The 27,913-nt window shown below is 42.6% G+C and overlaps 2 protein-coding genes across 3 annotated transcripts in view; both read right to left on the bottom strand.

Moving 5' to 3' along the window:
- Window positions 1–223: 223 nt before the first annotated feature.
- Window positions 224–20,643, bottom strand: ARPC1A (actin related protein 2/3 complex subunit 1A). Of its 2 annotated transcripts, none has more exons than XM_090023441.1 (10): window positions 20,489–20,643; window positions 16,386–16,489; window positions 15,574–15,678; window positions 13,532–13,754; window positions 9,088–9,195; window positions 4,716–4,928; window positions 3,284–3,359; window positions 2,874–3,067; window positions 1,786–1,876; window positions 224–589 (listed from the first exon to the last, which is right to left on the bottom strand). In XM_090023441.1, exons 2-10 carry the CDS (start codon window positions 16,447–16,449, stop codon window positions 551–553), a joined length of 1,113 nt encoding a protein of 370 aa, XP_089879567.1. In that variant the 5' UTR covers window positions 16,450–16,489; window positions 20,489–20,643; the 3' UTR covers window positions 224–550. The 2 variants fall into 2 exon arrangements, with proteins under 2 accessions (XP_089879567.1, XP_089879568.1); XM_090023442.1 differs by lacking the exon at window positions 20,489–20,643 and adding an exon at window positions 18,894–18,915.
- Window positions 20,644–23,967: 3,324 nt separating this feature from the next.
- MYH16 (myosin heavy chain 16) overlaps window positions 23,968–27,913 on the bottom strand; it is a 42,462-nt gene continuing 38,516 nt past the window's right edge. Inside the window, exons 40-43 of the mRNA XM_090023406.1 lie at window positions 26,765–26,935; window positions 25,817–26,017; window positions 25,152–25,375; window positions 23,968–24,355 (exon numbers count right to left, since the gene is read on the bottom strand). Coding sequence (XP_089879532.1) covers window positions 25,178–25,375; window positions 25,817–26,017; window positions 26,765–26,935 — 570 coding nt within the window. The 3' untranslated portion in view covers window positions 23,968–24,355; window positions 25,152–25,177. The remainder of the gene's footprint in view (window positions 24,356–25,151; window positions 25,376–25,816; window positions 26,018–26,764; window positions 26,936–27,913) is intronic.

Below are 27,913 nucleotides of genomic sequence, written 5' to 3'. Positions count from 1 at the left end.
AAAGTCTTCATCGTCTAAAATTACAACTTTCCACAAGCAGGATTTTCCTTTGGAAAGAAGTCTGGTTAGATTCATTCTTACCAAGAAACTTGCAAAAAGCCTTTAACTGAAAAGGGGGAACTCCAACAGCTGAGAGAGAAGAACCCTTCAATGTTTCTTCCCCTCCACCATGCACTCAGCCCTGTTTCGGTGATCATTAATGAGGAATCAAACTACAGACACATTCTGTATTTTCTTTTTAATTTCTAGCAGACAATTTACATAAAATTCCCCTTTTAAGTTAGTGATTCATAACTTCCTGCAATAAACTACTTAAGGAGCAGCTTTGGTAAAGTATGGAATGAAACAACCAAAAAAAAAAAAAAAGACAATCACAGCTGATTTTGAAACCAACACGTCACCAAATTTATATTTCAAAGGAAATCTGCCAAGCCATATTTTCTCAGGGCTTCCAAATGATCCACCTTCCTTATCCCTTGTCAGGTCTTTGCAGATGCTGGAGCTGCATTCTGTCAAGCAGTTTGTCATGCTAGATAACGGAGATTCGTCTTTACATGATTCGTAGACCTTGGATAGAGGACTCTAAGGTCTTGGGAGAGAGGAAATGTTAATCAGCATCCTGTGTTAAATATATTTTTGCTTGAGGGCCTAAATAAATGATGGAACAAGACAAAGAAAAACAGGAGATTCTGGTTCCTAAAGTCATATCCTAAGGCCAGAAGGGATCAGTTTGATCATCTATTCTGAGCTCCCAGCTACGTAAGCCATCCAATTTTTCCCAGAAAATGGATTAAAGCACTTTTTAGAAAGATTAAATCTAATCTCAATTCCCCAAAATAGAATTCCCTCACTCAGCCCCAACCCTGGTCCAGGGCCTCCGCCTCCAGCAGAAAAGCAACCGACAGCTCCTTTGCAAAAATTGTGTGTTTAGCCCTCAACTAGAGGGCGAGTAGGCCGAGAGTGACATCTGCCGGCCTATCAGCAGTAGAACAGGAAACCAGGAGGGCATTTGGCCTGACGGAAATGCCTCTGGCAGAGAAGAGGGCACGTGTAGAAGGTTTTTTAGGGAAAGAAGTTCCATAAAATTGATGGAGCCCTAATCCTAGTATGTTCCAGCTATATTTCTAATAAGTAGGACTACCTGCTGTGGGAAGGGCAGGCAGCAATCTGTGAGATCTTGTGCTATCAATGTAATCAGAACCTCTATTTTCCATGAAGAAGCCATTGTTGTTTTAAAACAAGTAAAAATTAGCCTAGAAACTTGAAATATTTAAAGTCGTTCAGGCTTTTCCACCTTAAGTTTCCTGTATCCCTTCTCCCCCACTGGTGCTTTCTTGCCACTCATTCTTTTCAAAGAAAAAAATCTCTACAGACTCTGGGTGCTGCAAAGACATTAAGCACAGTGCCAAGGGAAGGAGAAAAAAAAAGAAGGGCACAGTGGACTTCTTGCTCCAACAATTATTCTGTTCTCCTTAGCCACCAGACTTGCAGCTAAAATCTGAAGAAATATGGGGATTGGAAAGAGAAGAGAATTAGCAGGATTCTTTAGGGATATGAGAGGTCCCAGGAGAAAGTTAGTCTGGATTAGCACCATCTGCTTAGCAAAATACTTCTGCGTTTGTTGATTTTGGGATTTATCTTCCCTAAGAAGTTTCTAAACGGTCCTAAGGAGCCAGAGTCTAGAGTCCCCAATGCTAACACAATGCTAATAATTACAGGCAATGCCCAGAGAAAAACAAAGTGACTAACACTGCATCCAGCTCGCACAAGGTAATAAAACTCTACCTTGAAGTCCCAGATGGTCATTGCTCCATCAATGCCAGTGGTGCAGAACTTGCGACAATCACGTTTGTCTACCTCATAAATAGACACTTGGCTGAAAAACAAAGAAGCGACAGCTGTGAGACAGCCCTGAAAACCAGAGAGCCAGAAAGTAGCAGGCAACATTAAATGCGCTTCAGAACACTGGATATGTACGGCTTTGAGAAATGTTCTATCCTTGTTCTCCCCAAAGAAGAGCGACATGAGTTTCACATATGCCTTCTGCCAGATTTTGACAGACTCCTTGGAAAAGAAAAGCAGGCAAAGCACCACATGAAAAGGATACCGCAGAGTCTTCCTGGAACCCTTTTGTCAGCTTTATTTTGGAACCTGAACTTGAAAGACAGTTCCCTGCCTCGTGTCTTCAAGAAGCGAGAACAGCTAAGCAGTTCTGCCAAGGCAGGAGGATAGGAGGTAGCACTTGAGAGATGTGGAAACGCAGCCAGTGTTATTATAAAGCATGTATAATTTAAGCAAACTTTGCATTAGAAATGAGTGCCTTTTGTGCACAACTTCAGGCACCAACAGGAGCATCGCATATGATTAACTTTATTCACTTGTTTGAAGAATCATAAACATTGAAATAAGTTTTTAAATGAGACAATAGATGATTTGTTAGGTAATTTTTCTTTCTGGGTTTGGTGGCTCTAAGTAAATGTCCTTGATTCAACATATAAATCATATACTACAGGTCTGAATTGTGACAGTCATGACATTTGAGTAAATGGAAATAATGTGTACAAATGTTAACCATTTACTTTCATCAAATTATGGAAAAAACTGGAGCAATTATATCTCTTCATTCATAATATGTGATGCTTGCCCAAGATGTCTGAAAAGATGCTTCCCAACAGTCACCACATGTGCAAAGAGCCACAGAATTAGCCTGGTACAATAAGACATTTTACTTTCCTGCAAAGTACCAAGAATAGGCAACTGTCAGCATAAGATAAGGCCTGGGACATTTATCTGATCTGGTATCACAAATTCAAGACCATTAGAAAGTCTCATATGTTCTGCAAACCAAGTGTTCTGGATGCCCAGGCACTCACGTAATGCTGTTTTGGTGCAGCGTCTCCAAAGTAGTGTTGCGATCCTCTGTAGTGGCTCTCTTGTCCATGTTTCGGAAACGTTCCATAGCAGAAATATTGCGCTGGATGCTCTGTTTTGGAATGTCTAGTTTGGAAATGAAGGTCAGGGAACCACGTTCATCACAGTTAAAGAGCATGGGGCAGCAATCATGACCCTGCAAAAAGACATCATTAAAACATATCAAGGAAAAATACACTTCTAGCTAATTAGAAGCAGAGTCCTTACTTTCTAGACCTCATTGCTGCAAAGCAGTTAATGCTGAGATGCTTCTGAAGAGCTTGTCATTATTGACTCACTCCATAATGTGTGCATTACCCTCTTGCTAAAGCACTACCACATTTTACAATGAGAAAACAAGAGACACACTTACAGCTGCCACCACGCTGTTCTCAGAGACAAATGATAGGCTCAGGAGTGGGAGGAACTCTGTTTTCAGCTGTGAAACCCTAAAACATAAGAACATTGTTAAAGGCAGGCTTCATGGAAACTCCTCTTTCATTTCAAAGGATACAAAAGGGCCCATTCTCAGACATGACTACTAGGACAGAAGTCAGTATAAACCCACTTACTATAAGATGATGCATTAAAGTGACACAAGCAGGTTGTGGTTTACCTACAAGTAGCTTTAGCCTAGTGGAAGTGTCCTATACAATCTATTGCTGTGTTAAGCCAATGTCATGGCCCAAGGAAATTAATGAAGAGAATACAAAAACACAGTAGTCAATGTCTATAAAAATCCCACAGTATTTTATACTGTGTTGCTATGTAGCCAATAGCAGGAGCCAGTATTAACTAGAAAAAGTTTTCCAGGCTGCGAGTTGACATTATATAGCTTTCTGTGTACAAGCAGAGACAGTAAGTTAAACATTAACTTCCAGCAATGATGATATTTTCCTAAACAGAAAAGGCCCAAACTGGGAAGACAAGTAGTCATATTTCTATGACGTCAACAAGAAATAAAACAGTGGTTAAGGTACCTGGTAGTTTCCCTTTCAAAAGGGAATAGCTGGGCATTTTTGACAACATAAAAGGACTTCATCTTTCACATTTACAACAAACTCAAAGAAAATGAACTAACAGGCCATATTTTTGATGTCCTAGATCACCAGTATTATTTAATGATCTTTCTATTTATACTGCGTTCATCACCATATCAGATTTAAACACAGCTGTGCCTGGATTATCTTCTAGATCTCTCTGTTCACCAAACCCCAGAAAAGAAAGAATTCCTCTCTCCATTCTGAAGGGAAGGGAGCGGAGCTGTAAAACTGTTCTTAGATTATACAAATACAGAAAAGGCAGTAAAATATGTATTTTTTTCCTATCAGGTTGGAGGATGTAATAAGCCTTGTTAATAAATAAAGTGTTAAGAAGACAGGTATGAAATGGAGATTTTGTGGAACAAACAGCTTATTCCCAAAGCTCCTGTTACTACCATCAAACAAGGAGTGGTTGTGTAAAGAATTAGGAAGGCTCTCAAATCTCCTACAGCCATTCCACAAAGGAACACAGTTTCTCACCAGCATGAGATTCAAAAGCAAAAAACTGCACTGCTGTAGGAACTCCCCAAATGAGAGAAAAAAAGGGGGGGCAGCGGAGGCAGTAAGAGGAATGATGGCTTTTCTTTAATTTTTAAGAGCCATCCTGAATAGGCACCAGCGACAGTTTTAGACACTAAAAAGTCTTCCAGACCTGGATATAACAATCCCGGAAATGACAGCTTCACTGCCTGTGTTGCAACTGGTTGTTTGCACTACCCTCACATCAGATGGTTAAAAACAAAGATCAAAAAGAACACTTACATCATGTTTTTCGATGCATCAGCAACTGACACAGTACTATCATGGCTGACCCAGGCAAGGCGGTTACCACTGGCAGAAAAGCTGACACTGTGCACCCATCCACCACTTCCAGCACCACCAAACTCTGACATTAGCTGACCGAAGGGCATCTTGGAGCCCCATGGTGTGCTGGCTGGCTTTTCATCCACTTCCTTAATGTAAGCAGAAAACACTCTGCAAATAAGAGACACCAAAGTGATAACGGGAAGAAAGAAACACACTTCAACTGTGTAAAAATCTCATGTTAGAGTCACTAGGACCCACGCTCATTATATTGTGCTAAGAGGTCATAGTTCACAGTTTCTTTTGGCAGCAGACTATTATTGGGTGGTAGCCTTTGGGATGAATGAAAGAGGCTGCACCCTACATAGGCAGCAAACTTTGCAGTCATTTATTATTTGCATAAGCAAGTACTAAATGACTGCACAGTAACTAGTGTTACTGCGGAATAGCATCCCTGCACGTTTGCTTTTTTTCAGACGCTGCCGCGTAGGAGCTCATTACTACTGCGCAGTAGCATCACATCATGGTTAGCACCCACCAATGCTACTGCACAGTAGCGTCTCATATAGATACACCCAGAATGCATCAAAACCTAAACTGTTAGCGTTTTTAACTTCTTTTCCCACCACTTATTTATCAAGATACATTTAAAATAGAAACTCTCCTCCTATAATCAAATTCCTTTTACATGACTCAGGAATGGCACAATATGGTGTTCTTGGCTGTTTCCATGGAAGTTATTATGACATCACAAACACAGGATTACAACAGTAGCTAATCCACTGACCCGGAAAAGCAAACCAGTTAGACCGTTCTACTTGAACCTCATCATTATACCCACAGTGAAACATTGAGATTAAGAGAAATAGTGGTCAAAGGCTTGTGGTCATGGTTAGAAATGAAGAGGAATTTTAAAAAATGAGGTTACAATAACATTTTGCTTTATACACTCTGCATTAATGACACACGCTTTTCAAATAACTGAATAAATCTGATTAATTTAGAAGAGGAATAAAAGGTTTTCATTGCAATAACGTTCTCCGAGAGTTCCGAGTTAACAGATACGAACTCTAAGCATGGGTTAAATCAGCCCTGTCAGTTTAAAATGGAGTTAGCTATAAGGCCTGTACATAAGAGTCATTTACAAGAATTCAGGAGGAGGGCTCAGTTAATGTATGGAAATAGGGCATCATATATTAAAAGCAGCAGTCTTTGATACGAGGGAAGAATAAATTGGTCCCTGCTAATGAGAACTGGAAAGTGACTAGTGGTTAAAAAAAATCCTTTCATTTATCAAGGTTTCTCCCTAAACCAATCTCAGCTTGAAGGTCTCTATATTCAAAAGAGTGCCAGAATACGACCTTTATTTCCACAGCAACACTGTTCCAGCTACAACACGACACACACTTCTTTGAGTTGTTAGCTATACTCCTTCTCTCTCTTTTTTTTTTTTTTTTTTTTTTAGTAAGAGAAAGAGAGAAGAGAGACCATATGGCTCAGCAAAGACAGCCATCTTAAATGTTACTAAATACCAATCAACCTACAGTTCCTTTCACCTTCCCCCCCAAAATGTCTCCTGCTTACTTGATCTGATGTATACGACTAGCTAGTGCTGAGCTTGGCTGATCCACTTAATAACTTCCTTCAGAACCACTTATCTGTGCAGACATGTGCTGCAAGCCCAGATGCTTTTATTACTCCTGGCATATAACTAACTATTCACCTGGAACCAGAATTCAAAAGATGTTTATTCCCTGTTCAGTGAAGGAAAAAAATACTTTTAGGCCAATGGCTCAACCTTTTTAGGCTCAAGTCACATCTGGATAGACTCAAAGCACCCCTTAAAAAATCCCGATTTAGTTTTACCTCTTTTTTGATTACAAGAAAAATAACAGAGTAGTTTGAGCATTGCAAAGAATGCAGAAAGACCACAACTATGGATTTCTTTTAGAAATCATGTTTGTAACCCTAACACTGCTGACTTTGAGTGGCACCCTGCATCAGCCTTGAGGGGATCACAGGGCACCCTGGTTGAGAATTACTGCTCTAGGCAATACAACAAAGAGTTTTGGAAATGCAAATATATATTTACATTTCTTTCCTTTGATGCACCTACACTGAAATTTCTTCCACTCTGATCAGATGCTGCTGGTGTTATAGGGTCCATCACATAACGTAAACTTTTAAAAATGAAGACAGAACGATCCCATGCCAGGCTAGACCATTTCCAAAGGAATAAAATGCAGGGCAGTGTCCAGCAGAAAAAGTATAAGGTGAAAGTGTTTAGAAACATTATTCTGTTCTAGGGAAATCCTTGAAAGATGCTGCAATCTACGGTACTTCCACATCACTTCTTGGCATTCTTTAGGGAGGCCTAATTATGCTGAACAAGGTATTATAAAAGGTGTTCGATTCCAACTTCTTGGGGGCAGTCAGAGGGTATGCAGAGTATCTTTTGAAATACAAGCAGCATTGGGAAAAGTACCCAAAGTATCAAGACAAAAAAAGTTAAGCCTACCATAACTGGCAATATCAAAGCAATTGATTTCAGCCTTCATTCTACAAGGTCCTAATATGCTTTACAAACAAGGGTGGATAAAAATCAACAATTTTTAAAAACAATTTTAAAAATGGATTCTTTATTTAAATCAGATTTTTTTTTTATTTAATCCTATTTTTTCTTAAGATGCTTTTAAAAATAAACTTATATCGAGTTTTAATTTAAGATGTATTAAAGCTCAAAGATATTATCATGGAATATGAATTATACCTTCTAATTACATAATTTGAAACAATATATTCACGTAACCTTTTTAGAAGTTTACAAATAGGTCACAGCAGGCCACAGACTACATTAGGGGCCCAATCTTATGGGGTTCCAGGTGGTTCCTCTATAGATTAGTAAAGATTAAAGAAAAACACTCAACCCAATGGGACTCAGTGCTCACTCTAGAAGATCCCATTAAGCATCTCTGTGGTGCTTAGTTTGCGTTCTTAGACTGTGGATTTCTCTCTCCAGAGATCACAGACAGACAAGGTTCTTTGGGCAGATGTGATATCTTTTATTAGACCAACTGAATAGCTGGAAAAATTGATCTTTGCAAGCTTTCAGGCACAAACGCCCTTCTTCAGGCACAGGGAGAATTTGTTGTCTCCAGAGATAACATCCTTGTTAGCAGCAGTATATGGAGATGAGAGATAACAGATATGTTTACCCATCCATCAGCCCTATTGTCTCTTCGCAAGTTTGTGTGCACACAGCCAAGCCCTTACCTTTCTCTAAAAGTACAAAGTTTCAAGAAGTTATACAAATAAAGGATATCAAACAACAAGAATGCACTTTTTGCAGAAAACAGTGATTAAGTAAAGGCTTCCTGACCAGTGATTTAAATCATGATTTAAACCAATTTGATTTCAATCAAACCCACCCTGTTACAAATACACATGAAAGCAGATTTGCACCTGAAATGCATCTGTTTCTGGAAAGCAAAGGAAGACTGTTTAGAGAAGAGGGTGGGTTCAGAAATGTAATGTTGATATGTACCACAGCCAATAAAAATGCAGGGGACAATTTAAACAAGCTTGACTTTATCCAACAAACAGGAACTCACATGAAAAGTGACAGGCAACATCGAAAAATCAAGTGATTGTTGCATTTAATTTTGTATGAAAATATATGTATATAACATTTGGCCCTAGCATTTTTGTCTTTGGAGACATTTTGAATACATATCCTATTTCTAAGCTTTAATACTTACTTTAGGATAAATAACTCCCCCCCACACTTTTTTTTTTTTTAACCAGGTACAGATTACGTAAAACATGAACAACATATTGTCACCACGCAGTTACCTCTGTAGTCCCTGATTCCACAGGGCATTCCCCCAACACCGATTCACATTGATTTTAACAGGTACTACATGCAGAGATTCATTTGCACTGACAGGCTTGGGACAGTCTAGGCACAAGTTTGCAGTTCTTCTACACCAAGATCTCTGGCCACTGTTAAACTATTTTAGACAGATGGTGCCTATCAGTCTGATTTCACACTGAGAGCAGCATGGAGCCGAATATAAAGTATGGAAGCAGAACTTGTAAATAAAAGCGCTACTCTACGAGAGTAACACTGACTCGCAGAGATAAACATTAAACAGCCAAAGCTCAGGTGTAGGGGCAAAGATTCTTCAGTTTTTCAAAACTATTTGTAGTTTAGTATGTGATAGGCCTGTTTTCTATTTGGGTGGTGTACACAGGATTAATACAGTCTTATTGCTCAATGATCTGAACCACTAACACAAAACCTCTTTCAAAATATTTTACTGACTCTCACCTGCATTTGAAGTCACAGGATCCAGCAGCTAGCAAGACGTTATTGGGGTGCCAGTCCAGGCTAAGTACAGTGGAGCGAATAGGCTTTTTAATATGTTTGCTCACCCACCTACATAAAAAGAAACAAAACATTCCTGTAGAAAAACATACGTGTAACCAAAGACTAGAACAGCAGGCAGCAGAACTCCTACATATCAAATCTCCCTGGCACGTGACTGGAAATACACCAGCCTTGTAACAGAACTGACATTTTGCTCCTTCCTTTCACCTTTTTCTATTCAGCTTGAAATGTTACAAAATCATTTCAAAAAAGCATTACAGATTAGATTCCACAAACCCAGTTCATGAACCTGTAGTATAGTCAGGCATCAATTACTACACCCAAAAAATCATGAACAGACTTCTGTACTGAGGCAGATCTGCCTTTGAAACCAGTTTTTTTTGAACGCGTTAATAAACTGCAATGGTAACTCCTCCAGCTGTGGTCTCACTAACTTGACTTTAATGTAGTAGCTTCCCCATTCGGAAGACCCCCAAGAACAGGAACTCGCTGCTGAATCATAAGATCAGCAGCTATTACTTTCTTTTTTAAGACGTTACGAGTACACCCTTTCTGCAGAGAATTTTGAAGCATTTTCTATTGGTTACTAATTTTTTTGATCTTTTTATTCCATAATTGTTACAGGGATTCTGGTTTACTCTATTTAAAAACTCAGATTCTCTGATAAAAACCCTAAGACCCCCAAATCTGTGTTTTTCCATGATTAAAATGAATTGCCACTATATATTTAGGTATCAGCTGAACACAATATTTTATTGACATATTTACAATTTTAAAGAAATTTGGAAGCCTACCAGCGCCTCCATCGCTCTCATAAAATAAATTCTAAATACCTATACATTTCGGTGTTTGATTTTGGGTTTTTATCATGGAAAATCATAGCTTACTCTGCCCCCTTCGCTTGCCAGGACGCGGCCACAGCTGCAGCTGTGTCATCCCCCGCCCTCTGCTTTGTGGTGCTGAGCAGCCCTGATATGCCAGTGTCCTGTCCAAGCCGTTGCCCCCCAACCCCCACCGCTGCTGGAGTGTCTCCAGCTGCCAGAGCTACAGGGCCAGGGACCCGGGTCTGGAGCTCCCCGCGCCCCCCAGCAGTGCCTGAGCCCCAGCTGCTGCCTGTGGGAAGTGGCAGAGGCTGCTGCGGTGGCGAAGTGGAGCGTGGAGCCTGGATCCCCCTCTCCCACAGCTAGAACGGAGCCCATCTGGGGGGAGGGGGGACAGCTTGAGCTCCCTGCCCTGCCACCCTCCCACCAGGCCAGCAGGCGAGACCCAGAACGGCCGGGCACAGTGGAGCTGGGCAGGGAAGCTTGCTGCAGCCACTGAGAGCTGCGCACCATCATGGTGAGGCACCCCTGGCCCGCCTGGGAGCAGTGGGAGGCACAACTCTGTGCTGCCACTCCGACTGCTGCCAGGCAAGCAGGGGGCACCTCGCCAGGATGGCACAAGGCTCATGGGGCACCAAGCTTCCCCACCCCGCTCTGTCCTGCTGTGCCGGGTCCTGCCCGCTGGGTTGTGGAGACCCCAAGGGAAGGGCAGTAGGGTGGGCAGCCCTGAGCCCACAGCTGCCAGCACACCTCCACCCTTGCTCCATGCACAAATCTGGGAGGGACATGCTTCCCATGAGTACGCACAGGGGCAGAGAACCAGCCCTTGGCCCCCCAGACAAGCTGCCTGTAGCTCTGTCCCGCTCCCCACCAAAGCCCTGTGTCCGCGCATTCCAGGCCCAGGCCCCACACACTGCCTGGGCTGGGAAGCAGCCCCAGACCCGCCCAACTCCATCACTATGGGGCCTCAATTGCCCCTAGCCCCCACCCCCTGCCACCACCAGACTCACCTGCGGGAGCTGCTCTCCAGGCTGCCTGGTGGCCATGTGGATGTGAACGTGTGCACATGCACTTGGTACCCCTGCCTGGATCGTCCTCCTCCCATTCCCTCCAGCCCCTTGCAAGCTAGAAGTCTGCCAGCCTGCAAGGGGAAACCCACCGTTTCCCACATGTTTCTCTTTTAAAAGAAAAAAATCCAGGTTGTTTTTCTTAAAATGAGAAAAATGGGTTCTGCTGTGTTTTTCCATTGCAAACGGAAAACTCGGATCCTCGATTATTATGAAAGCTGTACAAATTCATACTGGATAGAAGTTACTCATAATGTTATAAACTACAAAACAATTAAAAGCTACATTTATAAAAACATAACTGCTATTTCCTTGGGTCATACCAAAAGTCCACCTTGTCCAGTCTCCTGTCACACAGTGTCAGAAAGTGGATGTTGAAAGCGAGAGGGAACAGGGTGTGACCAGGGCTTTTTCTACCGCTCCTCTCTCACTTGCAGCCGCCAGCATTTAAAGTCTAGGAAGTTCTGAATCAGAGGCTATAAACCTATCTCCCATGCTCAATAGCTACCGATGCACCTTTCCTCCAACAATTTTTCCAATCCCTTTTTGAATCTGGCTAAACTGTCAGCTTTCACAACATCTGGTGGCAATGAGTTCCACACTCTAATTGCATGGTGTGTGAAAAATAACTTTCCTTTGTTAATTTTAAACTTACTACCTACTAGTTTCATTTTGTGACCCCTACTTCTCATCTTATGAGAATAAATCAATCCCTATTTAATTTCTCTTCACAATACAGTATATTGTAAACCCTATCATGCCCCCCCAAGCACCTCTTTTTTAAACTGAATAGACTTAGCCTCTTTCGTTTCTCCTCATATGGAAGCCCCTCCATTCCACAAATCATCCTTGTTGCCCTTCTCTGTACCTTTTCGGAGAGCCAGGACGTGGCATGATAAGAAATATGAATCTGTGATTGGATGGCATAGTCCTCTGACTGACTAGCAAGACCCATTACTCTGTTGTAATTCCAGCCTATCCTGGGGAAGTAGAGGGAGAGGCAGAAAATGGATGGGTGGGGAAGAAATGGCCATAAATCTAAATACTGGTCTTGTATGCTTAGTTGTCGCACTGAATTTGATGTTTCTGAGCCTATCTGGCTTGACACATGACAGTCAAATATGAAGTAGTTTTTTTCTCTTCTGAAATTGCTCAGAAGACCTCTAATAATAGATGTATGAAGAACGAGCAAATGACTGCGAAAAAGCTGTGATTTGTGAGTCTTCATTCCTGAGACTCAAGGATCTTAGCCTGGTTCTACTGTTTTTCCCAAAAGTACAGAGTCTCATCTGCTGTTTCCCTGAGCATGTCTTTACCACCAAAAGGCAAGTCCTAAAAAGCTGCCTGCACTTCTTTGGGGAGACAAGATGCTGATAGGAAAGTCTCATTTGGCAATCCCTGTGGCCAATGAACATACACTTGTGCTAGCTGCATTCCAGACCCGTAAGGAAATTTTGCAAACAGCTGACCGAAAAACATAAGACTCTTATGTAACCTCTCCTGGAAACTTCACTATAAAATCTGATTGTCCCCTTCAAGGTATTGTACTTTTCCAGAACCACTTGTTAGCTAGCAATCCAAATCTTTAAAAAAAGGTGACAAATAAGTCTTTCTGACACAGGTCTAATTATTCTGGTGTGCACTCTCACAAGGAGAGAATTTTAGTGTCTGTTTAGATCTTAAATGACAATCAGTAAATGGGTTTTGTGTTCTTGACAAAAGAGAAAATGCCAGAGTTTAATGTCTGTGAGGCGCTTGTCAATTCAACTTTGTGTTCACAGCTTTCTATGTCAGAAAAAAGCTTCAGCCTTGATTTCCTAGTCCTTCTCTTTCCATTTCTTGAAGGATCTGCAGCCTGTGCACTACAATGGACTATAACTTTCTTTTTGATGATAAAGACATCACGTCCATCATGCAAGGAGATTGCTTTCCCGCACAAAGAACTTGAGAAAGCACAGGGATCAACTCCCCAACCCACAAGACTGAATTCCAAAATCAGCTCTTCTAAATGAAGTTAACTTTTATTATGAAGTGTTTGCTATCTGGCACAGAAAAGCTGAAGTAAAACAGTAAAGTAGTAAAAATCACTGTCACTAAAATACTACTCAAGCTGAATAGTAGCTGTGGTTGCTGTTCTTTCAACGATCTCAAGAAGACAGTATAACACCGTGGCCTCTAGTGGACACTGCTAGTAAAGACATTGAGGGCTCTAGGCAGAGGGTACACAATACTATGAAGAACACATTTTTCAGGGCACTAACCAAGAAATTAGTTGTACTGCTATTCACGGAGGTTGCCTAAGTAAAACAACATGATGTGGAAATACATACTCTTTACAGCACTGAACATTTTGAGAAAATGTAAGTAAAAAAACCCTGCAATTAAAAGTAAGCCTGTGGTCAACTAGTCTGCGTATTTTTGGATACAGCAAGGAATAAAGAAACAGGTCAATGTAATGCCTCACGTGTTAATGGAAAATGTGTCTCGTCTGCTCACCAGTCATTCTCAGATTCAAAGTAGCACACTGATATAAGACGAGCTCCACTTCCTACAGCAAATTTATTCTCCAGAGGAGACCACTTCACAAAGGTGGCCGCACGATTAATTCTCAGAATCACCAGGGTTGGCTTCCACACACCATCTTTTTGACTCCAGACATAGGCATTACGGTCTGCACCGCAAGTTACAATGCGATCGCTCTTGGGCGCCCAGTCAATACCTGCAACACAGACCTTATATTAATGCCTTCTTTCAGTTCCCATAGAACCCTTGTTCACTATGATACAACCCAGAATGGAAACCACATCTATTGCCTTTGCCATGAAGACAGCCATCAAGGCATTATCTTAAGGTTTCTTGGATCATTCATTCTTTAGCCATCATTTTTAAAATGATGCAGCTCCTGACTTCCATATTTATATCCCCCTTAAATCAACAGATTTTTTGGAATGTAAGTTGTCTGATAAGGAAAAAGCTTTGAAAGCTGATCAGCAGGTGGTGCGCATAACAGATTCTGACAGTGGTTTTCAACCTTTTTTTAGACTCAAGGCACCCCTCAGAAAGTGCCAGCTCTTAGCTTTCACTCAGTTTTTGACTACAAATAATAGAGCTGGTCTTCTGTTGCAAATAACTCAGAAAGACCACAAAAGGGAAGAATGTTTTTGCTACTATGGATTCCTATTTGAAATCTCACGGTTTAATTAGAAATCATGCTTGCACACCTAACACTGTGTGGCACCTTACAGCACCCTTGAAAAAGATCTCAAAGCATCCCAGTGGGCCAGAGCACCACAGCTGAGAATCGTTGCTCTATGACATACTATCCACACTATCTCCATTCTGAATATCAACTGATTTCAGTAAGAGGCCCATTATTTCAACAGCTAAAGAATCAGTAAATTTAATCTTTTCTCAAAGTTTCAGCATACTTGTCTACTTGCTGCTGCCAAACCATGCATTCAGGGCCTAAAAGTTAGGCAGTGCTGGCTTTTACAAAGAATTAGCAGTCCTTATGTAATAATATAATACTTATGTCTCCTTCATGCCTATTTAAATTGTGGCATAGGGGAAAAAGTCAATATTAATGCAAAAGAGCAAATACAGGCTATAAACCTCTTAACCAACCTTTTCTGTCTTCCTATGAAATGATGGATGTTTTCAATTGGGAAGATTCCTAGCAGTGTTATTTCCTCTCTTTCCTTTAGCATCTTTTTTTTTAAGACAGTATGCGCAATCCTTAGCCTCCTGTCACAAAGTTATATTTAGACTTTCCTTAACAACTTTATTTCAGTACTGAAAGATTATTCCTTGAGCATGCCATTAGGTAAAAGAGAATGGAAGGTACCAAAAAAAACAAAACAAAAAAAAAAAAAAAACCACTCAAGAGAAAAAACATGGCAGAATCTGAGGCCTAATATTTTTAGAACTCTTATTTTTAGAAAGCTTATTGTCCAAAGCTTCCCTAGCTTAATTTTAAAAACAATTTTTTAAATGTTAAAATAGCAAAATAGCCCATGTTAAGATGTATGTTAATTTTCCATTTAAAAAAGCACAGGACCTAATACTCTAAAGTTAACAACAGTATTACACAATATTGATTTCTGTAATAAACACAGAAAAAGCAGGGGAAATTTTATCCCAAGTCGTGAGACATTTGGCTAACCTCACCACCTCCCGCTTTCCTCGCTACCTACTTCTGCAATACAGAATGGCACTACCAGTACAGAAGTCTGGGGCAATACAAATTAAATACAAGAACAGCATACCGCTCAATTCAGTATTAAAAAGAATACTGTATTGTTATAATGAAAAAGATTCTTTCATAAAATTCAACCAATTTGCAGTGGAATTTCCATTCTGCAGCAAACATCAAGGACTAACTGTAGCAATAAGAGCTACCTTTCAACAGAATATAAAGGATCTTGCAGAGTTATTTTCTGTTATCTTCCTTTCACATTTTACCTTACAAAATACAGTTTCTAAGAACCTTAAGAACAAAATCAATCACTTCTATAACTGTATTACGTGGCTCATCATACCTGTAATGTGTCCATTGTGTTCCTTCAGCTCTTGAGCCTTCACCCACTGATTTCCACTCTTCTTATAGATGTGAACTTCATGGTTATTTGGACTAATGGCAATCTCTACCAGGGGGATAATCAAGAAGTAAGCAAGGTCATTTTTATCCCAAATTATTTATTTGCAAAGAAGTTCCATTCAAAAGTTTGCATTTCTTGGTTTCAAAATGTTACATAAAAGACCAGGCAATTTGGCTGGGCGATTAAATCACGTGAATATAGAATTCTGACTAAAGAAACTTTCTTCCAGAGTTCAGAATGCATTTCAGGGAATCTTCTATTTGGTGAAGCTCTAAATAATTTTAGATCTGTGAGGTGACTGACTACTGAATAGTCCAAAAGAAACATTAAAATACTGAAGGTTATAATCTAAATAAGAATGGAGAGAATTACGGTATTAAGAGCTAGATCTAGGGCAGGGGAAAAGGGAGTGTAAGGGGAAGGTCACACTGCAACTAAAGCTGCAGGGCAGCTGATGTTACCCTAATTCTTATGATTTTGCTCTTCAACACCTGTGCTAATGATTTGCAAGACTAATCTCCCATATGACAAAGATCTAGTAAAGGACTTAAAAGATCATAGCACACCTTGTAGTTTTGGAAGGAGCAGTCAGGAGTAACAACATGCATCTAATACTGTTTCATAACTGATGCCATGTTCTACTGGATTATTTTTTCTTTTTCAAAGTTCTGGGTCAAATTTCTATAAATATACTGTTTTGCATCACGTACAAAGTAACTATAAAAGGACAAAAATAAAAATAAGGTACTTACGAGTACGATCTCGGTTCCAGGCGTGGCAGGTTATTGGTTCTAGTAAAAATTGATGTAGGGACATTCTGAATAATGGATATCCTGATGTTTTAAAAGTGAAAAGGCTGAAAGATGTAAGAGTGAAAAAATAACATTTTAAATGACATATTTATGCCAAGCCATATTTTGTAAACACTTGCCAAAGTTCTTCCCTTCCATCCACTACTGTAGTTTGTTTGTGCAAGATGACTACTAGTGGAGTAGGAGTATAGATTCTTAACAGAGAGCTGCCTTTGTTATCTCAGTATATGTAAAGAACCTATTTACTTTGGTATGCAAACTAATTTTGTTTTCCTGTGCTTAAAATAAAAGATAGTGAGCACCCTCTAAGAACTGAAAATAACTACTGCTTCTTCACATATCTTGGCAGGTAAAAGAAAGACAGGCCAAGCCATCTCAGAGTTTTGAAATGTCTAAATCAGTGATTCTCAACCAGGGTGTGACAGCACCCAGGGGTGCTCAGAGATCCTGTCAAGGGTTCCAAGGCATGCCACGCCATCTCAGTGCTCGCAGGTGTGCAAACATGATTCATAATATAAACCCAGTGTTTTCAAGCAGGAATCCACAGTGCCAAAAACGTTCTGACTTGTTGTGGTCCAAGTTATTTGCAACAGAAGAATTGCTATATGATTTTTCTGTAGTCAAAAAAGAGGAAAAACTAAGAGCTGGCATTTTCCAAGGGGTGTCTCAAATCTATTGAGGGGTGCACCGAATCTAAAAAATTTGAAAACCACTGGTCTAAATAAACCCAAATAATTTTATGATGAAACTAGAACAATTTTAGAAAACGATTATCTAGTTAAAGAGAGATCCTGGTACTCTGCTCTGATATCCTACTTAATGAAAGCATATAGATGAAAGATTCAGTTTCTTTTAATTTCCTGACTTGTATGTGCATCTATATATTAATATGAAAATTATACATTTCACTGAAATGTAACTACATTATTTTGACACATTATACAATAAAACTATACACATGTACACTAAGAAGTTACTTTTAATTAACAATGAAATAACTGGAAATGCTTAGATCACAGAAGTTTTTCCCCCAAGAAAACTGGACACTATAGTGACATTTTCTACTATGTAAATATTACACTAAATGCAAAGTTCAAATCTTATTTTTTTTCCTTATTTATGACTGTGTCAGAACGGATCCACTGAACAAATGCAACTGAAAAGTGTGCTGGTAATCATAAAGAAAGCATTTTCAGGGTTAATATATTCCACAGGCACAGCTGTCAAAAGCATACAATAAAAACAACCAAAAAGGGTGGCAGATAACATCACAGCAATTTAAGTCACCTGTAATAAACAAAATATGTACACCCAAGTGCCTATGACTGGATTTGCCAGTTCCCTCCATTGTTTACATATTCCTACTACATTTCATAGCAATTGCTCTTTGGCTAATAGCTCAGTTCAACCCCCCACCCCTGCCCAAAATGCATCTAAAAAGAAAAATCCTAGTGATGTCATTGCAAGACTCCCACATCCATTAGAGTCTGAAATGGCAACATACCCAAGTATGGCCATGTTAGCAGAGGGTGGAGACTGTAGGGCAAGGTAGGAATTCAGAAGCAAACAGGAAATGAATGGCAACCCAATAGAAACTTGGGAGTGACTGAAAGATGAGTAACTTCTTACTGAGTTTAGAAATTAAACTTACACTAACAGTTTAACAAGTGTACCAAAGGTACTACAGCCTTGAGGAGTAGTCAGAGAGCGTTACAACAATGCAAATATTTTGAAAACAGATGTTTTGCCTAATACTTAAGTGCTACATTACCTTGCACTTAGGGAAGCATCAGGTAAATTTACTTCTTAAAAGGGCATTCTGAGGGAAAACAAATTGCTAAAAGCTTCATATAAATAAAAGGCCAGCTTGTAATTTAACTGCCCCATGATCTTCCTAACATGTTCTTTTACTATTTGTAATCTAGTATATGAATCTAAACTGTTATTAAAGAGGTTTATCCAGTCCTACCAAAATAATTAGTGGTGTTATGTCTTTACACTCATTAGCAAGAATTTGAATCACCTCTGACCTTGGGCAACCATGACTTGAGATTCCACTTGTTAATCTAAGCAAAATGTGTTGGCAAATCACTTTTTTTCAGGTTCTTGTAATAGCGCTGGCCAGTAGCACTATGTTTCCATATACAGAAAAAGTGGAAGAGCTGTTCCACCAGCAAGGATTGCTCAGCCCTTTTTTCTTTTCCCAAAATATAATATTGCCAAATATATAGAAAAATAGTTATTTTTTATATTTCAAATCACTGTTCCTACCATAATCCGATACTTTCGTAATACACAGGCCTCATATGTTGGAGAGACACTCCTGTCTTCATAACATCAACTTTACACATTTTACTCATGATCCTTGTGTTTGGTCCTGAAGCTTATGAAAAAAGTTCATGACAACTGTTGTTCACCTTAAACAGATCTCCCATATTCAGCACTAACCTAACATATTCTCTTGTTCCCCAAAGGTGGAAGAGTTTTGATCCACTCTTTCCAACTGACAGTGTCCCTCCAGGGAATAAATCCTCCTGATGAGCTAATAACGTTCAGCTGTCTTCACTTGTATCAAGTGACAGTAGTGTTTGGGAGGGCCATCAAAACACTACAAAATAATTCTCAAAAAAAAAAAAAGAAAAAAAAGAAAAAGAAAAAGAAAAATATTGAATACCTCCACACCCTGTTCTCATTTGGTAACTGCAATCTCCTTTTCCCAACTCGATTTTTTTTTTTTTTACCACCCCCCTGAGAAGTCTTCATGCAATTTTGGGGCTATACTCAGCCCTAAGCACCACGCAGCTGTTTCCAGGGCAGCACTCTCATTCATACCAGCTGATCTCACAACTCCTCAGCATTACTGACATGCAGCAAAATTCTCCATCCACGATAACATCCGTGTCAGACGACGCTCTGCCAAAAAAAGCTATTTTCTAGGATACTGCCGTTCCCTAGACACTCCATGTGCTCTATCCCGCAGAGCCACAACCCTTGATTTCCCGCATTCACACGGTGGTGGACTTAAGTCAAGGCTGCGACTCATTAAGCGCTGTCATGCCCTCACCAGCTATTTCCCAAAGAGCTATTTTCTACTAGGATGCTGCTGGTCCCTCAGCACTCAACATGCTCCATCCAGCAGTGTGAACGCTTAGTTTCCTGGGTTTACATGCACATGGACTAAAACAAAGCCTGCGACTAATTCGGGGCTGTCACGCCAGGTGAGCTCTTTTCCGGGACCCTGCTGTCCCCTAGATACTCAACCCACGCTATCCAGCACTGTCACAACCCTCAACGTCCAGAGCTCTTGTGCACGCGGACCAAGACCAGGCACGACGCGATGCACGAAGCGCTCTCATATCCTCACCCAGAGTGGGCAGCTATTTCCAGAAAAAGCTATTTTCCAAAACTCGGCACTCAACACGCGCCGTCCACCGTGTCACGACCTTTGGTTCCCAGCTCTTGGACTTCATGTGGGCTGCAACTCATGAAGTGCTGCCGAGCCCTTGCCAGCTGTTTCCCAAAAACAGGATGTCCCCGCTCCCTGGGCACTCGAGGCGCTCTGCCCAGCAGTGTTGCGGCCCTCCAGGCCCATGTGACAATGGCAAGAAAGCCAGAGACTCATCACCGCGCCTGTTGCGCCCTCCCCGGGGTGGGGGCCTGGATGCTTGCTCCCGCCGCGCTGATTTCCAGCGCCGTTCCACATGGGGACAAAGACACACCCTCCGTTCCCTACACCCACCTGTCTCGTTTGAACCATCTGCCCCCTGCTCCTCAGAACACCACTCCCCAAAGGCAACTTGGGGCCACCCCAGTCCCACTCCTAAACCCCTTGGGCTGGAAGGGGGTGGGGCTGCACCCCCTCCCACACCCCCACGCGGGAGGGAGGGGCTGCACGCCCTGTCTCTCCCCCTCCCGCACCCCCACGCACCCTGGAAGGGGCTGCACCCCCTGCCCCTCCCCCTCCCGCACCCCAGCGGGGGTTGGGGGAGAGGCGCGAGGCCCCTCAGAGGACTCACGGTCTTGAGGGGGGCGGGCGCGCTTACCTGGTGAGGGAGAGGGGAGGGGAGGGCGGCCCGCGGACTCTGGTCAGTCCACGCGAGGCCGAAGAGGGAGCGGCCGGCGGGGCCCGGCACTGACAAGGGATCCAGGAAACTGCCACTGCGCCTGCGCGGCGGCCAGGAGCCCCTGGGCGCAGTGCGCCTGCGCGCGGGAGGCAAGGCCGTGTGGGGGAGGGCTTGGAGCTGGCGGGAGTCGCCCCTTCTCCGCCGTGCCAGTGCGCATGCGCACGGAAGACGAGCCGCTTTCCGCAGTCTCCAGGGGGAAAGGCGAGCGGTGTGGGGCTGAGGGAGCAGTAGGAGCATGCGCAGTGCGGGCAGCTTGGAGGCGAGCGTGGAGCCTGCGCAGTGATGCGGGTTGGGGTTGGTAGTGCATTGCCGCTTCATTGCGAGTCAATGCCGGGGTGTTTGGGGCTGGGGTGCAGCTGGGGCTGAGGAGGAGCAGGGTGCGAGCCCTGGGTGGAGGTGGGCTCCTCCGTCATTCCCAGTCAATGCATCTGTCATTGACCTGCACAGCCCTGGCAATGCAGCGTGGCCCAGGGGCTGCCAGGGTTTGTCCAGGAGGAGCTCCACGGGGGCCTTCCAGGATGCAGCCCTCGCTGCCAAGCACACAGGCTGCGCCCTGAGACACGCCTGGTACCTTCAGTGGCGCTCGGGCTTTTCTCTGAACTGAAGTCGGTCCCTTATTCCTGGTCCCTTTTACAAAGCTTGTCTACAAAGTTAAACTTCGGGAGCAAGAATCTACTTCAGCCTCGCTGCTGTGACCCTGTTAGCCCTGCACTTCGGGTGGCACACTCCCAGGCACTGGTACAGGCTGGGGACCCACTGGCTAAGCAGCAGCTCTGGAAAAGGACCTGGGGGTGACAGTGGACAATAAGTTGAATATGAGCCAGCAGTGTGCCCTTGTTGCCAAGAAGGCTACTGGTATACACAGCTGCATTAGTAGAAGCATTGCCAGCAGAGCAAGGGAAGTGATTACTCCCCCCACCCCCCACCATTCAGCACTAGCGAGGCCACATCTGGAATCTTGTGTCCAATTTTGAGGCCCCCACTACAGAGAGGATGTGGACACATGGGAGAGAAATCCAGTGGAAGCCAACAAAAATGGTTTGGGGCTGGGGCACATGACTTATGAGGAGAGGCTGGGAGACCTGGGCTTATTTAATCTGGAGAAGGAAAAACCGAGGAGGGATTTGATAGAAGTCTTCAGCTATGTGCAGCGTGTTTCCAAAGAGGATGGAGCTGGACTGTTCTCGGTGGTGGCAGATGACAGGGCAAGGAGCGATGGGCTCAAGTTGCAGCAAGGGAAATTTAGGTTAGATTTTAAAAAAACTTTCTCACCAGGAGGGTAGTAAAACACTGGAACAGGCTCCCCAGGGAGGTGCTCGAATCTCCATCCTTGGAGGTCTTTAAGACCTGGGTAGACAAAGCTTTGGCTGGGATGATGTAGTTGGGGCTGGTTCTGCTTTGAGCAGGGGGTTGGACTAGATATGACCTTTTGAAGTCCCTTCCAACCTGAATTTTCTGTGGTTCTATGATTCTAACAAAACTCAGTCTTTCAGGACCCTTTTCCCCTTACCTATGCCAAAAGGAAGGGAAGGGGGTTGTGACCCCTGGATTTCTTTTCCAGTTCTTTGTGGGTGAAGCTGCCTCTTTTCATTTGAAAATCCATGAATTAAGGGGTTGTCATTTTCAAAACGTGAAGCACTTTTTGATACTGTTTCATTGATAAACACCATCACAGGTAAAGTCCAGTAACTCAACCATACAAAAAGGGCTGAGCTGACTGCGCAGAAAATTAAGAGCCACTCTTTGAGATGTGCAATTGCTGCTGTTGTTACTGGTCTGATTATACAACCATTTTAGTTGTGCAGATTAAAGATATGTAACTAGGTCACATCACATTACATAATAGGGACGAAATTGCATTTAAATACAGTTTTAGGTTTACAAAATGATTTTCACTGGCAGGCGAGGGTGAAAGCAGCCAAACCAGAAACTCTGTGGGAGCTCAGAGTTTTAAATGCTCAATAGATAAAGGCTTTGCCTACAATGAAGATTTGCTGAAAATCGACTGCTGCTTCAAATATGTCACTAGTGCAAAATGGAAATCCTAGTCCAGGCAGGATGGCAGCATTCTTACCATTTTAACATGTCCAGATTTGCTGGGTTGGATTAGATGTTAGTCCTGACTTGTCACTGGCATTTTTTAGTATAATTGTGCTAACACTGCTGGAATTTCAGTAATGCTAGGGCAACACTGAGATTTCAGAAAAAAATGTGAGTGCAGAGGAAGTCTTACTTGAAGGTATTGAGAAAACCAGGTGGGTCTTTTTTTAAATGCAGGCAACTGCAGATTACGTGCAAGCACATGCAGGTTTGTAACTGTAAGTACAAAACATGTTTGGATTCGTAAATGATAATTATACACACGGATAGATATTTGTGGATGAAAATACCTGCCTGCTGGTGTTTTATCACTTTAGGGACAGTGAAAGAATCACAACATTGGACATTCTGTAAAAAAAAATGAGAATACTGCAGCATTTAGATGTTTCCAAGATACGTCTGCTGATGACTTCCCTAGAAGGAGCCAGGTGGATTATAATAATTTATTGAAATCCATTTCAGAATCAATATTGCAGCTGTCTCAGTGATCAAGAGCATCCTTATTTGTCTCAAATAGTCACCCCGATTGTTAAAAAGTTGCCATGTTTGCATTTCTTAACTAATAACTGTCAATTTAAGCCACTCTTCTGCTCCTGTAGTTCTGTAGCAAGCTATTGCTGGGGCCTGTCTAACAGCTGCTGTGCCTTATTCTAATTTCTATTTTTGTGCAGTATATGTGAAGGGGTCATAGCTTACAGTAGAAGACAAGGGCACATAATCCAAATGCTTTTCAGCTTGCTCAGAACTTTAAGAAAGTGCTGTCTTCAGGTGTGCACTTTCTTTGCCCTAGCCCCCGGTGCAGTTCAGAGCACAATGCCAGGGGTCTGTTGCTGTGTGTAAGAGCAATGGCAATGGGAGCTGGGATTCTCAACCCCTTCACTGAGCCAAGCCTTCAGTGAACATCTTTGGGAGCAGATTTAAGGCATGATCCACTGGGTATGAAGTGTCAGATATTCAGCACTAAAGCCTTGCTTCTTCCTGAACTTGGCAAGGTTGTGTGCATAGCTAATAGCTATATGTATTTCTCCCAGCCACTGGGGATGCTGTGAGCTTGCTTAGCTGGGTGGTTGCTCTGCCTTCCCTGTCTGTCTGCTCTCACCTGGCAAGAGATAGGGAGGGGAGCTGTTGGAAAGAATGAGGGATGCTCCCCCCCCCGGTAACCATCCCCACAGCCTCTAGACTCCTACTGCTCCCACCCCGCACAGGTCTCACTGCCTTATAACCATCCGAAGCCCTCTGTTCTCATTCTACAAGCAAAAAATAAATAAATCCAGCAGCTTTTCTGAGTTTCTCTTTCATCCAGGAAGCTTTATTAAGACTATGCATTAAGACTATTAGTGTGAAGAATTATTTACAAGAGACAGCCCAGGTCACACAGACACTTTACACCTTCCGTCCTTGACATGAAAATGCAAAGTCTGTGTTACAACAGACCCCTTTCCACTGACAGCAAACATGCCTATATGATTTCACGGTGCAGGACACGCAGGGGAAGTCGCAGCCTCAAGCTCTCACGGGGTGATGCAGAGATAGGTCTCTCCCCCACAGAGCTGCATACATTCCTTGTTTCCATCCCTCTGTCTGTCTCTTCCCACGTGGGCTTCTCCTTGTTAGCTCTAGCCTGCTGTTTTCATCACTATAATAGCAGTCTTGCAATGGGCAGCTGTTAGGAAGGTGTGTGACACCCTGGAAAGAGACTGGAGTTAGATTGTAGTAGCCGATGCTTTACTATTAAAAGGTTCCTTTTAAAGAGGAGAAAGAAGAAAGAATGCTACAATGGCCATGTCAGTGCCCTTCAGCAGGTAACAAAGCTCTAATTGAGCCAATGGCTTCCCTTAATGGGACCAAATCTTGATTTATGTGTCACTACTATGATTTTCTACAAGGCTGTATGTGACGGATGTGAAGGGGAGAGAAACACCATTTATTCTAGGTTACAGAGCAATGAAGGGCCCATTCCAGGGCTCTTGGATTAAGGTAACATCTGCAGCTCCTTCAGTTCCTAGTTGGCTGCATGGGAGAAAGGCAATAGGACATTTTTTCTGTTTAGCTTTGGATTCCTGCTTTCTCTGTCCTCATATCTTAGTGATATGCATAGGGCTGCATGTGGTGTGGCTGTTCCATCAAGCCAAACTAGAGTGCCTCTGACTGGGCCTTTCCTTAGTAAGGACCCTGGTGTGCTAGGTTACTGTCTGGAAGGAAGGATTTAGCCCTTAAGCAGGCTTCCTCTAGCAAGAATAAAGCAGGCCATTCTGATCATTATTTCCCCTTGTACCCAATGTGAATATCTCCCCATGCTGATGATACCATTTCAGCACAGCTCCTCCCACACAAGAAGGGCCATGTGCAATGACTCAGTCACCACTCTCAGACAATTCACCAAGTCATTTAGTGTTAGCAACTCCACCTGTGTTTTCCTAATCTCTTGCGATCTCTTCTTTATGAAATCATAAACTTGAGGCAAGCAGATATTCAGTCCTACCTGCTGCAGGGTCGGAGGAGAGAGGTCTATTCCTCGGAAGCCGATTTGGAAGGCTTCGACACCTGGATGATCTCCACGGACGTGAACCCCTTGGTGGCGGAGACGCGGTGCCTTGTGCGCAGTTTATTTAGAGCAGTCTCGGCCATCCCAGCCCTTTCTTCTGCATCGTCCAGCTCGTGCACGGTCTTTCTGTACTTGGCCAGGCTCTGGTTAGCCTGCTCCTCCTGGGCACATGAGAACATTTGACTTGACAACAACTCTTTGCGTTGGATAATGCTAGCACAGCTCGAATCTAACTATATTCCTTCAATATAGGCAGCCAGAGGAAGAGCACAGTAAAATGCTGGACCTATAATATCTTTTACACACACATATGTTGGAGGTTATTTCTGAGGGCAGAGCTGAGGGGACAACATGCAATGATCTGAGTTTTTGCAAAGGGCAACACCTATCTGCAGGGCAGTTTTATAGCTCTTGGTTCATTGGCGCCTGTATTATCAACAGAAACAGGAGCTTATTAAAGCTGTGTGACTAGAGATGCCACAGCTTGTGACTGAATATATATTTGAGGCACTGTCTATTATAAATATATGGCATTCCACTTGCATGCATTGCATAGTATTGCGTGTCTGAGACCACGGAGAGTTAAAGTCCAGGGTACGTACAGCCTCATCGATTTGCCTCTTGTACGTCTTCAGTTTGTTCTGCAGCTTCTCCACCAGCTCCTGCATGCGCTGGTTGGTTTTGTGGTCCTCATCTGTTTGGAAGACCAGCTCCTTCAGACGGCGTTCATTTTTGCGCAGAATTTTCACCGTCTCCACGTGGCGCTTCTGCTCAGAGTCTAGCTCTGTTTCCAGTTCCTTAATCTGTAAAGGAGGAGGAAATCCAGGAGAACAAATGAGTCTTGATGGGCTGTAGAATGGTGGCTCTAGAGATCTTATGATCACAGGCAAAGTCTGACCCAGGAACAGGAGATCCTCATACCTTATGCTTCAATTGCAATAGGTATGAGGAAAATGAAAGAAAAGAATAAGACTATCACTGGGGCCAGTAGGGGCTTGTCGATTGTCCATCAATGGGAGACAATCAAAGGAGGGTTAATTGTGCTGTGTCTTACTGTCATGCCCAGGGGTAATTATTATCCAGCCAGACACTGCATTTGACACAATGAGGCAGAGCTGAACTTCTTTAACACTACTATGGATCCTATCTACCATATTCCTTTAATATGATGTGCTTTTTAAAGCAAAATGTTTCTTCTAAGCTGTCCTGTGTCTTAATTTGAGTAAAAAAGAAAGTCAAAAGCTGTTATCTCCCCCTTAGCTCTTATCTGCACCGTAGATGTGTCTTCATTTGATGTTTTATTTTTTTTCCTTAAAATGAGAGTCAGACAATTTGGTGGCATCTTGTATTCAAAGGAATATGATGTCCAGAATAGCTGTTTCTATCTCTAATTCATGTTGCTGTATCAGGGATACAGGGAACCTTTAAGGACAACACTCCTCTCCTTTTCAGCTATTTCTCTTGAACACTGATGCTAAGGTCAGGGGAAAGGGTTAGACAGCTGTGCTGGAAGAACTTTATTTCAGTGGACTTGTACATTTTTTTCTTACCCGTGTCTCAAGTTTCATGATAGTTCGTTTTCCTCCTTTCAGGGCCAACTGCTCAGCCTCTTCCATCTTGACTTGCAGGTCTTTTATTGTGATTTCATAGTTCTTTTTGATCTTTTCCAGGTGCATGCTGTGATCCTGCTCCTGACGCAGCTCTTCTGCCATACGGGAAGCCTAAGAGGACAGTAAGAAATTGGCTGTCAGCACAGACTATTCATACTAAGCCCTGGAAGTTAAGATATGGAGCCCTGATGTCTACATGCGGGCATATGATAAAAAGTACAGATTCTGTATGTCTGTTCTTTGTAGCACAGGTTGGCTTTCTAAAGGCCTGATCCAAAGACATGGAATGGAAATAATCTGGTTACTTTCTGGGCTTGGGATCAGACCTCAAGGCAGGTGTTTTTGTGCTAGCTGATAGTACTATAAGAGTGTAAGGTGTTTCCCCAGTCTGTGATTAAGTCAATCATTTCTGGCTTCAGTGACACTCCTTTTGCCTAGAGACATTCCAAATTTTATGCCATCTATCCACCCCGGAGAGAAGGTAAATCCGAACATACCATAGATTTCAGATGAAGATATTGTAAGAATAAGCAGTAACTGAAGGCACAAGGGAGACAAAGTTTAACCTCTTCAGGCAGAAATGCTGTGCATTAAATCTCCGACTATTGATGTGCTAGTTGCCTGCTCAACACTCTTCTGTCCTCCTTGCTGATTATGAAGGGGGTTAACTGGGTAGAGGGAAGTGGGCCCTGTATTTCCTCAGAAGCATGATAGATATTATGAAGTGGGCTTCAGGATTCAGCATTTCAGTTGTACATGCTGCCACTAGTGATAAGCCAAACATGTCGTGACTTGGGGAGGAAGGGGAAGGAAAGAAGGGTACAATGAAGGGGAAATGGAAGTATTCATTAGGTGCAATCAGTTGTGTTGAAGATCTCTCTGTTAAGACTGCATTCCCTCAGTTTTATTTCCCAACTCAAATTAACTTGGCTGTATTGATGCACAAATGAGGTGACATGCACGCTGCTTTGGAGGGGTGCAAAACGCTATGGAAGCGCTGCAGTTTCTGACGACGAACTGCAGAATTAAGCAGTGGATGCGAGAATGTGATATAGATCCTGTTGGCTTCCCTGTTTCGTCATTAAGGAC

Source organism: Crocodylus siamensis, chromosome 12 (assembly GCF_052110815.1).
Source record: "Crocodylus siamensis isolate JL-2025a chromosome 12, ASM5211081v1, whole genome shotgun sequence".
Lineage (NCBI taxonomy): Eukaryota > Metazoa > Chordata > Crocodylia > Crocodylidae > Crocodylus > Crocodylus siamensis.
The sequence above is the reverse complement of the archived record's forward strand: the minus strand, read 5'-3'. Positions and strand labels throughout refer to the sequence as shown.